At 33.8% G+C, this 12,003-nt stretch overlaps 1 protein-coding gene across 11 annotated transcripts in view; it reads left to right on the top strand.

Annotated features, from left to right (window-relative positions):
- The window catches only part of KIF6 (kinesin family member 6), a 220,091-nt gene that overhangs the window by 58,589 nt on the left and 149,499 nt on the right, over positions 1-12,003 (top strand). For 6 of the 11 annotated variants that reach the window (XM_086869409.1, XM_086869391.1, XM_086869456.1 and 3 more), the window contains exons 8-11: positions 2,497-2,640; positions 5,254-5,333; positions 6,372-6,458; positions 9,512-9,615. In XM_086869409.1, the coding sequence (XP_086725535.1) occupies positions 2,497-2,640; positions 5,254-5,333; positions 6,372-6,458; positions 9,512-9,615 (415 nt within the window). The remainder of the gene's footprint in view (positions 1-2,496; positions 2,641-5,253; positions 5,334-6,371; positions 6,459-9,511; positions 9,616-12,003) is intronic. The other 5 variants (XM_086869438.1, XM_086869422.1, XM_086869431.1 and 2 more) reach the window with 1 other exon arrangement.

Here is a 12,003-nt window from a genome sequence, read left to right as displayed (position 1 = left end):
GATATTCCCTTATGATAAAAATATAGAGGATTCTGGACCAGAATTAGAGTTGCAAATTAACAGTTATAATGTCATGTGATTTGACACTATAATGGAATTATTTCACCAAAATAACAGGGTACAATGTTCTCACTGCTTTGATGAATATATTTGTTAATACTTGTTCCATTTACGGAACATTGAAAAATTTGTGAACCATTAGTGAATGGTTGCTGTCCGTTTTTTTGTATTTGTTTTTTTATTTGTTGTGGGTTTCTTGATTTTTTGTTGGGGTTTGTTTGTTTGTTGGGGTTTTTTTTGTTGTTGTTTTTTTTATCTGTAAAGACCGGAGTTTAAGCTTCTAAACTGTACTAGAAATGGGAAGTAGGATGGAAAATATTTTAAAGAAAAAAAGACCTCTGAAGCAGGAATATGGCTTCAGAACATGTGATACACTAAACAGCAAGATAGAGGTGTACCTGACAGCTCTGTTTCTGCAAGTGATGCACCCCAAAATCCCCATTACTCGAGGATTCTCTGAAAACATGATGGCATGAGATACTGGTGCAAATCTGTTCCTTGCACAAGGGATGTAGACAGAAACAGGGACTCTTAGCATGTCAGAACCACTTGTGAGTCTTGCACTTTCCTTTGTGCTTAACAGTGTTTCTGCATGTGTCAGTGAAATTTGTGAGTGATTTTACCTGCTGTATGTTTCATATAGGATGCCATTTTACAAAAGGTAACAAGAGTTCTGGCAGCAGCTTGGCCTTAAAGTGGTTTTTTTGACCTACTCAAAATAAAACTTTCTGCTTTGGTGATATTATTAAGCTTAGAATTACAAGCATTTTTAAAAAAATAAAATAAACCCTTTTTATATCAAAAGGATAATAACACCTTTTAAAATAAGACAATTTTCTGATTATTGCATTTGGTGCAATAGAGACAGAGACCAGAGATGGTCTCTGTCGCTTTCTAATGTCACTATCTAATAATAATAACAACTATCTTCTAAATTTTAGTAGAAATGGCAAGTAGGATGGGAAACCTTCTCCTTCAGATTCCCCTCTTTCCATTCCAGATTCCTTGATTGAATTGTAAAGATTGATTTAGTGATTAAGGTGAGGTTTTACTAATGAGACTTTAGTCTAAAACTGTCTGTGTTATGGGACTGTCATATGACATTCCAGTGGGTTCTGTATGATAAGAGCTGGTCACAGCTTCTCAGCATTAGTGTGGGAGGGTTCAGATTCTAACTCGACTGCAGACTTCCTGCATGAACTTCAGAAAAAATTAACTGCCCTATAACCATGTTCCCATTTATAATGGAAAGAACATTTCTTCTCTTTGGCTCTTTTCCTATCTTGTCTATTTTCATTATAGTCTCTGTGTGGCAGAGGCTGAGAACATGCTTATTAATGTATGCACTAGACTACTAGGAGGTTTCTATGCAATATTATAAACCAACAAAGCTTTAACATGTTTCTATATAACAAGTTGTAACATAAGAGATTTGAAAACCTTGATCCAGGAATGGGCTTCCAGGTTCCTTTACAAGACAGTAATTTTCTTATTATGCACTTGTGTCTCTCAGGGCTGCCAGTGTAAGTTTTATAGTTTTAACTTTCTGAAGACCATTCAGAGAAACTAATGCCACAAGAAAGTCACTAATAAATTTTCTAAAATAACAATTTTTGTAAATGTAGCATAAGCAAAATATACCCTGGTATGTAACATTTATTAAAAACTAACTCCTAATAATTTAGGACAGTTTGCACAACTTGTATAGATAAAGCTTTTCAGTACAGTGCTTGGCCAGATAACAGTTCAGATCTTTTATCACAGGACATAATGGGGTAATCTAGCTTTTTATTTAATAATTCGGTCCTGTAATGTAAACAGCTGTGGAGGGAAACTGAGAATAGTAGGTGTTCAATTTCCTTTTTGGCCAAGGCATATATATTCTAAACTGAATCATTACTTTACAGCAGTACATTGTAATCATGCACCCTTTTACTTATGTCTTTCCAAGACATTTTCTCAGAAATAAATGTATTGGCCCATCTAAGAAGTCCATATTTTAAGAATGTGTAATTTTTAAAGCATGCTTTAGCAAATATTGAGGAAGTTTTTACTTTAAAACTAGGCAGATTTTATAGTTCTGGCAAAAAAGTATGAGGAAGATTTTCAGTAAGTTCCTGTGTCTTAGGAAAACCTGTGAGTTTGATTTTATTGCATTCAGTTTCCATGTTGCTGAGAGACTGTTAGGCTAGGGCATGATAAAATTTAATGTATCTGGTCTTTCAGGTTCAGCTCCTACAAAGACATATAAAGATGCAGAAATTTAACTTGGAATTCTTTCAATAAAGCCAGTGGGTTTGCAGCTAACAGTGGGGTGCCATAAATGTTGTTTTGTTGTGTCAAAAGTTTCTGAGCAGATTTGATTTGTTCTTTATATGTGTCAAACATTAATTGACATATAAATTTTAAAATCCTTTATTTTTGCTGCTATTTCAGGTAATAATTGCCCTTGCAGAGAAAAACCGGTCCCACATTCCTTACCGAAACTCTATGATGACCTCAGTCCTAAGAGACAGCCTGGGAGGAAACTGCATGACTACCATGATAGCAACACTTGCTATGGACAAAAGAAACATAGATGTACGTCCTTTCTGTCTATCTTGATCAAGAATCTTGTCACTTCTCTATAGGTCCTGGTCTTTTGATTTTTAGTATAGATGAAAATTCAAGTGTGTAAGCTCTTATTCTTATCCTTTTAAAAGAACATTTTAATTTTGTTTCTAGGAGATAATTTTATCATTGAAAATTGCTGAAAATTGATATTAAAAAAATGTTTTAGAAAATGTGCTTTTCTCTAAGTAATCTCAAGTCAAGTAGCAGTTGGGAAATGACTTGCACCTAGTAATGAACAACTCTTTTTTTCAGTTTGCTGATTTCCTGGTGAATAAATTTTTGAGTTATAAAAGTGCATTTCCACTGAAATCTTCAGGAGAACTTCTGTTACACTTCTTTGGAGTTGAGATTTTATAGATTATGGTAGACAAATGGAGAGTTTACTAGGAAAGAAAGGGAATTGGAGGAGAGTTTGGGATTTATGGAAATTTTTCAAATATTCTGTGTCCTGTCACCAATTTCCTACACTGGAATTATTTGTTGTGATGTTTTCTTTGTTTACAAATGGGTCTGTAGTTTTTACCAAAGGGTTGTAGTGAATGGGGCTACATATGGCTGGAGACTGGTCTGCAGTGATATTCCTCAAGGTTCAGTTGCACAGCCAGTTCTGTTCAATACATTCATCAGTGGTCTGGATGCAGGAGTTGAATGCCCCATTAGCAAGTTTGCTGATGATAAGAAACTGGGATATGCTGTTGACTCTCTTGAGGGACAGAAGGCCTTGCAGAGTGATCTAGATAGATTGGAGCATTAGGCTGTGATTAATGGGATGAAATTTAATAAGAGTTCTGCACTTAGAGTGGAGTAATGCCCAACACAAGCACAATTTGGGAGACCGGTGGATGGAAACTAGCCCTGCAGAAATGGATCCAGGGGTGCTGGTGAGATGAGCACTGAGCCCAAGCAGCGAAGAGGGCACCATATCCTGTGATGCATCAAATACAGCACAACTAGCAGGTTCAAAAGAAGTGATAATCCTGCTGTCTGCTGTTCTCACCCTGAGCACTGTGTGCAGTTCTGGGCCTCACAGGTTAAGAAGGATGTAAAGTCATTGAGTGCAGCCAGAGGAGACCAACAAAGCTGGCTAGAGTCTGGAAAAAATATTTCCTGTGAGGAGCAGCTTAGGAATTTGGGCTTGTCTAGTTTGGAGCAAAGAAGGCTGAGGGTGACCTCATTCCTCTCTGTATCTCCCTGAGGAGGGACGGTTGAAATGGAGGTGTTGAGCTCTTCTCCCTGGTATCCAGTGATAGAATGTGTGGGAATGGTTCCAAGATATGCCAGGGGAGGTTCAGGCTGGACATTAGGAAGCATTTCTTTGAGAGGATGGTCAAACAGGCTGGAGTGGTGGTTGATGCTCCAAGCCTGTCAGTATTTAAGAAGTATTTGGACAGTGCCCTTAACGACGTGCTTATACTTGGTCAGGCAGTTGGGCAAGCTGATCATTTTCGGTCCCTTCCAACTGAAATAGTCCAGTCTATTTTATTGTGAAATATGTAGCAATGTGAATACATAGAACACTGCTCAGTGCCATTTATAATCTGTTTATTTCCTGATTTTCCTAACATAAAAGCATTCTAATATGAATAAATAAGAAAAGAAAAACTTTTTAGTCTAAGACTATTTCCTGAAATACAGTGGAAATTATACTCAGACCATATTTCATCTAGTTATAGACTTTCTCTTTAGAGAAGTGGACTTTGCCATTAAATGAAAACATTGTTCAGACTTGCAAACGTAGTTATGTAAACATATTGTCTGGTTACAAATGCAGTTGGGTAAGTTTGTTAATTTTATTTTAAGCTCTGTGAGATCAGAAGCCTTTCATATATCAATTCATCAGGTGTGTGTATCTCACATTGTGTTCTAGATTTCTATTGTGGAAATATTTAGATCAAGCAATTATCCAGAATAAGCTGTGACAATTTTCATGTTCTTGCTTTAACATATACTATTTACATAACAGAACTTATTCCTCGGTCCTCCCAAAAATAAAACAACAACAACAAAAATTCCTTTCTTTTTTTTCCCAAAATCTGAAATGTCCAAATAATATAGGTGGATGATAAGCTAATATGTACAAGTAATATAAAAAGATGATAACTCAATTGCTATTCATCAGAAAATGTGAGAATTAGGATAGGTGCATGAGTCATTATCCATAGCTGTGTTAGGGTTGCATGGTCGTTTGTTGTTTCCACTGGGTGTAAATTTCACTCACAAACAATGCACGAAGCAGATGCATTTTGATGGCATAGAGTAAACAAATTGTAAGTTAACATATTGAACATTGAGAACTGAATTGATTACCGATTCATTAATTTAACATATGCTGCACATTAAACAGGGCAAAGAGATCTAGTGGAAATGTATGTATGTGTACTGTACATATAACTGTACTTACTATATATAGAACTTAATTAAAATCATATTTGCTGATCATCACTGCAAAGGAATAGCAGAGACATACATAGAGGCCAACTAATTCTATTTGCAACTCTCTTAATTGTAAAGCCTTCCTTTCCTTTGATTCTCTATGTATATATTGTGTCTTAAATATCTTTCTCATGAATCCTTATACAGGGTTCCAAACTGAAACCTCCAAGCACTTAAAGAGACAGAAGTTGTGTGGAAAAAGATGTAGGAACATAATATTTAAGCAGGTATTTTCTTATATTGGAGGACTGAAAACTGCAGAATTCCATTCTGAAAATCAGTTCTGTTACAGTAGTGAATTAATTTAGGAGCTGTTACAAATTCTCTTTTTACATGCAGGCTGCCACATCCCATAGGGGTTAATCATAGTTTCTCAAGCATCATTTGAATTTCTAAGGCTACTGCCTAATATTCTGTTTTATTATTTGACCTAACTGGAGATAATTGCTGGGGTGTTTTTTCATTAAATATTTAAGTCTTATAGCAGGGTCTGGCATTTAAATATCAGCTGATCAGGAATGTGAGAGCAATACTTACCATGATATTTGATTTCTTTCTGTGCACTAGATAGGAGTACAAAATGGCTGTCACAGTTTACCCAACCAGCTCAGTCTTGTATCTTTTTTTTACTGCTTTCCATTTCTGCTGATCCCCATCTTAGCCTATCTGAGAGATTTTTATCTGGTATCACAGTTCCTCTGTATGCCTCCCAGTTCCAAGTCTTCTAGCTTGTTTCTCAGTTGTACTGAATTTCCGCTATTCTTCCCTTCATCTCTTTTTCCAGCTTCTTTTACATAAAATTATATAGTCCCCTTTTCACCAAAAAAACAATCAACCAATCAAAAAAAAACAAAAAAAAAAACCAACCCAAGAAACCTCCAAACCACACCAAAAAACCCAAAACAACCCAACTTTTCTTAGTTTTCTCCTTTTCTCATCATTCAGAGGTTATTGCCTTCTGAGTAGCATGGCTTTGTTATCCTATAATTCCAGCTGGAGACTTACCTGAAACAGTTGGTCAGGGAATAAACTGTATCAGTAAAATATATCCTATGATTTAACAGTTTTATATGCCCCTGTCATTAGTATGCTAACTTGATTTCCCTTGAATATTGTTATTTTGGAGTATGAAATGATAGAATATTTCTGTAGCATACTCAAAAAACGGAAACATAGTTTAATGGTTTCATTAGAAGTCTGGCTACTTACCTGGTGCAAAGATAATTGGAATTCTCTCCTTGCTCTGTTTTTTATTTTTCTTCCAGGAATCTATATCAACCTGCAGATTTGCACAGCGAGTTGCTCTTATTAAGAACGAAGCAGTTCTTAATGAAGAAATTGACCCCAGATTGGTGAGAGCTGTCTGGGGATGGGGGAAGGAGATTGCTTGGTTTAAGTTTTATTAACCAATAGCAGTAAATGTTGGGTATTTTATACTGAAACATCCCATTAAATTGTTTTCAGATGCAAGCTCCAACTTTTTTTTCAGTAAAATAACTGCCACTTTAATTTTTTCTTTTGGACACAGTTGTAATTGTGTATCTTTATCAAATCTGTAAAGGCTTTCTCAGTCTTAAAGTATCTGAGGAGAAATGGTCACTTGCATTATCATCTTCATGTTGTTTTTTTTAGACTGCTAATTCCTAAGTCATAGTCACAGATTACTGGATGGTTTTAAATCTCTTTAAAAATCTACTAAGATTACTAGTCACTTGATGAAGGCATACAGTTGCACGGAAACAATTTGTGTATTTAAAAGCTAAGAAACCTACTGATACTGAGTACTTCCTTGAAATTGATTCAAGGAACATTTTAGATAGGAAGAAAGAATTCTGTGAAGTTACCATTATGAAAAAAGAGGAAGACAAGCAAAGGAGACAGAAATAGCTATATAGCTAATGATTTCATTCATTGCTACTTGATGGTTATTAGAATATTTCAGTTACTATGAATTGTGCTTTTATTTCTTCCTGTCTCTCAATGTTCAAAGGAAATAGAAGGTCCTTATCAGGTTTTCAGCTGGTTTTCTTTTTTATTACTTTTTATTTTTCTCTCCATGTAATTTTTAATAAAAATAGCATCACAGATTAAAAAAAAAAGGCCAAAAAATAAAACCAGTAGGCACTGAACAACTTATTTTGAACAACAATTGAGCAACCTGTCTGTCCTTTTTTTCTTTTCTACACAGACTTTCTAGTAGCAAATCATGCAAAACATTTCTTCCATGGCCACAGAAAGTTTTGATTGAGATAAAACACATGCAGGCTCCTGAACATTTAGTACATCTTGTGGAGCTATACTCCATGAGTTTGGTGTGTCTCGCTCTGCAGGATCATTTATCAAGTAAAGCAAAAGTGGACTCATGAGTTAGAAAACCATCCCCTCTTGTGGAAAAGGCAGGGGAACAGAAGTACCTTGAATTGATATGGCCCTGTGCTCATCATAAAATTTCTTGCCTTTGTTGCCTTAAGTATATTCCTAGGGTGCAACCTATTATTCAAAGTGCTGGATTTAAGATTTTTTTCATAAAAATCAAATTTTATTGTAATAAAAGTATACTAATTTTATGAAAAATCAAAATACAATTTACTGGCAGTATCTATCATCTGTGAGTTGAATGCATGTTTTATAAAGGGAGTTCACAATACCTCTTGGTGGATTTAAGTCAGATGGTTGTGTAAACTTTATTCTTCATAATGGAGAATTCCTGACTTTTTATCTTACTGAGAAGATGAATTTGTACCTGTTGTACTTTTAAGTGATACATCCATGAACTTCTCTCACTCATGGCTAAAAGACACAATTAAAACTGAAAATCAAGGTCTTGAATTAAACCTCCTCTCTATTTCCATGTAAGTTATTTTGCTTCAGTAGATTTTTGTTCCTCTTAATACTTGAAAATGAATCTTCTATCCATATCCTGAAACTGGTATTTCTTTCATTGTCAGATTGAAGTTCATTGTCCTAACAAATTTGAACGTTGAACAGCGGTGTTACAGTGATTCAGCTGTCTACCATTTTCCACTCTAGCCCCAAATTTAATTTTCTTGACTCAGTAGCTGGCACAAACTACATCAGAGTTTGGCACCAAGATGGGGGAATATAAAATTAGTGTAAAATGTTTGGCCTGCAATGTTTTCTAAGTGTTCTTGCAACTTTGCTAATTAATAGTCATCACTTTAATAGACTATTAAACAAAATATAATGTTAGACTTCTATATTTAATTGAAAAAAAATAGTTAATTATAGGTTTAGAGTTAAAAGAAATAATCATATTTATGTTTAAAATAATTTGATTTTTAAAGTGAAAATTTAGGAAGTTACAATTAAATTTAACCATTAAAAGAAATAGAAATGCTTGAAGGAATTTTAACATCCAGTGAAAATATGTGTAATCAATTTCAACAATCTCTTTACTGGAAAGTTCATGCAATCAAAAGTGATTAATTTTTCCTTGAAAACATTCTTCTCTTGGAAACTTATTTTGCACAAGGAATCAGTGTATGCGTATCCACCTAAAAATGTCACAGGACTACTGATCCATTTCAGCCATATAAAGGCAGAATTCATTAAATGATCAATCATAAAGTATCCAAGCATGCACTCATTCATGTCTTAGGTATTTGCATATTGTCCTGCTTTGTAGAACTTGGCCTTGAGAGTTTAATGATTAGGAAAATTAGGTTTTATGCATACATTTATTCCCAAAATATATATTACAACGATGACTTCCTAGAATTTAAAAATCTAGTTCAGTTTTCCATGTAATATTCTCACATTAATATTCATTAATAAAATTTAATTTCATTATATTGCTTTATGCTATATTGCTATATTGCTAGTTTGTTGCTAGCAACTGATGCATCCTAAAAGTATAGTGTGCTGTAATTCTAATAATAGTGAAATTTCACATGATGAAGAAGAAAGGTAAGATTAAAATTAAGATGTTGTTTTGAAACTTCTGTTTCTATAGGGAAAAGCAAAAAAAAAATTTTTTGTTGTGTAGTTGCCCTTTCTCTGACAAAAATGTCAGTTCTTAGAAGTGTTTTCATTATTAAGAGACAAAACTAATGAGTCAGAAAAGGTCTTTTTATTCCTATGTCAAATTATATGTCTCTTTTGCAAAAATTCTTTTGAACTCTTTCTGTACAGCCATGTCATCTAACACAAGAATTTCCTGAATTTGGAAGACTTTTCTTGTGTTTATAAATGGAAAAATATTTAAAAAAAAAAAAAAAAGCTGCTTGGTGTATTTAAGGCATTTTGACAGTTTTTAGGAAAGACATCTTGTTTAAAAAAAGAGAAAACTATAATATATTTACCTAAACTCAACCTTCTACTGCAAAAATTTTAAACTAGCTATTAATTTGTAGGTGATGCTTGGTTTATGCCTTGCTGTTTGTAGATGATTGTCCAGCTGAAAAAGGAGATCCGGAATCTGAAGGATGAGTTGGCATTGGTGACTGGCAAGCAAAGAATGTCAGAGCTTTCCCAAGAAGAACTACTTCAGTAATATCTTACATTGTTTTCATTTTCTTCTTCTTCTATTATTATTATTATTATTATTATTATTATTAGTATTAGTAGTAGTAGTAGTAGTAGTAGTAGTAGTAGTAGTAGTAATAATAATAATAATAATAATAATAAATATGTTTATAAATATATTTATAATTATATTTATTATTATTATTGTTGTTGTTTATCTATTGGCATAAATACTTAAATTCATCTCAGAGTTTTAAACTTCCTTGAGTGAATAATAAAGTGGAGTTAGATCCCAGTTAGAATGGCAGATTTCCATGAATAGCTTTATGAGGTTGCTGGCTTTGTTTTTGCAGCCTCAGCATTGAGGAATTGAAGTAAATGCAAAGGATGGGAATGCCTGTCAAATGCCAGGCAAAAAGAAGTGTTGTATAATAGGGCAGAATGAAAAATAGTCGCTCTCAAAACTGGATATACAATCTGAGTAGAGTTCAAAAATTATTATTGTGCTAAGATGTATCTGTTGCACTGTTAGTTTGACATAAACCAAAAGAAATCTCATATTTCTGATACACAATTAATATCTTAAAAGCCAAATATTCTTTTTTTTTCAACTGAATATGCTGATGAATATTGTTCAACATGTTGTATTAATTCGTGTAAATATTGTAATACTTTGCATATTTTGGTAACGGAACAGTACAGCATATAGAAACTTTCTAAATATGATGTATCTACTCAGGTCTGAATAATAGACCTGAGTAATTGACTATAACTGAATTCAATTTCCAGGCTTGAAAAATTGATTCTGTAGTATGGACCTATTTAATTTCTGTACCTCAACTCTAAAAGGAAAGAAGTAACTGCTAATTTTGTTTGATTAGTATGTTAACAGTAACCAAATTGAAGCTGTGGGAATATTTAGTCTTTAATTTTTCAAGGTACAGGTCCAGAAGACAACAGTACTAGCAATTTCCCCTGATACATGGGAGAGTCTGGAGACATGAGGACAAGCTTGAACCTTGAATTTCTCATGTAGATTGCTGTTATAATCAATCATTTACATCAGCAGTTATCACTGTATTCTCCTAACCAGAAATGCCCCTGGAGTTCCTACTGAGTCTATGTATACTTATCATCTGCCCAAACACGAGGGTCAAATGCACAAATAATATTGCAGAGTAGCACTAGATGTGACTAAGCCTAGCCACAGAAAGAAAAGTACATTTCTTTTTCATTATATGCAGAATTAAATGCCCTTATTAGTTAGTTTCTTTTTACCCTGGCAGAAGGGTAAAGAGAAACCCTTCTTTATACTCTTCAGAAGACGACTGACTCTTAGTGATTTTATTCAGACATATTTAAATAATCTATATTTTGGTTTAAATAAGTGCTTTCATAACATTATTGTAAACATTTGTCACATGAATTTTCCACTGTGTTCTTGTTTAGACCTGTTACTGCTTACTTTGTATAGAGAAACTGGGGTTTAGGAAATAGTTTGGGTTTTCTAAGATCATAGTCACAAATCTTATTTCCTAAAATTTTTACCTTTTTCCCATGGAAATGGCAGTCTTATAAATAGAATGGGTGATAAATAGTAATGGATTAATGGTTGATTAATTTTTTCATTATGATTATGCAAAGGAAAATTAGGAATGTGCCATCTGCATACAATTGCACTATAGCATACATCTGGGAGACCTGGTTTCAGAAATGTGATCAAAAAGTGTATTAGATATATGTTTTTCCTTTTTATGTATGTAGCACAATATATAGTGCATTACACTGCCAGAAAAGGTTTCTTCTGAGATCATAACAAGGAATTTTGCAACCCATTACTCCAGAAGGAAGCAGGATGGAGACTTTAATGAGTTTCTACCTGTATTAAGTCACATAATGAGAAATAACTTTCAAGGACCTCAGCTGCATTAGGTCAATGCAAAATTTTAAGGTTTCTGAATTTATCATTTTTGTATATTTAGTCTCGTGTAGCACATGTGTTCATTGTTTCAGAAATAAGTTCTTTCTTGGAACAAATGCTGTGGAATTAAAATGTAAAACAGCACTTAAATACTGCTGACTGGGATATAATAATTTTCCTGAGGATCAGTACCATACAAGAAGAGCCTCAAACATAGTCATCAATGCCATATAATGATATTTTTCAGGGATCATTTTCTTAATGTAATTTAAAGTGAAAAAAAAAAATTTGATATACAGAGTTTTTTCAAAGAGAGAGGCAAAGAGAGTGCAAGAGAATACTTGTCACATACATGGGTGAGATTGGCAAAGTTAGTACTTTGCACTGCAGTTGAGTGGAATGTTGAAAGCTAAGTCAATCTTCTAGAGCAATTCAAGGGAGGGAAAATATCAAATGTCAGGGTTTATGAGTTTTGTCTGTGTTCATGCAAA

This window comes from Cyanistes caeruleus, chromosome 2 (assembly GCF_971803275.1).
Source record: "Cyanistes caeruleus chromosome 2, bCyaCae1.hap1.1, whole genome shotgun sequence".
Lineage (NCBI taxonomy): Eukaryota > Metazoa > Chordata > Aves > Passeriformes > Paridae > Cyanistes > Cyanistes caeruleus.
Note: the sequence above shows the minus strand (reverse complement) of the source record. Positions and strands in the feature narration are given on the sequence as shown.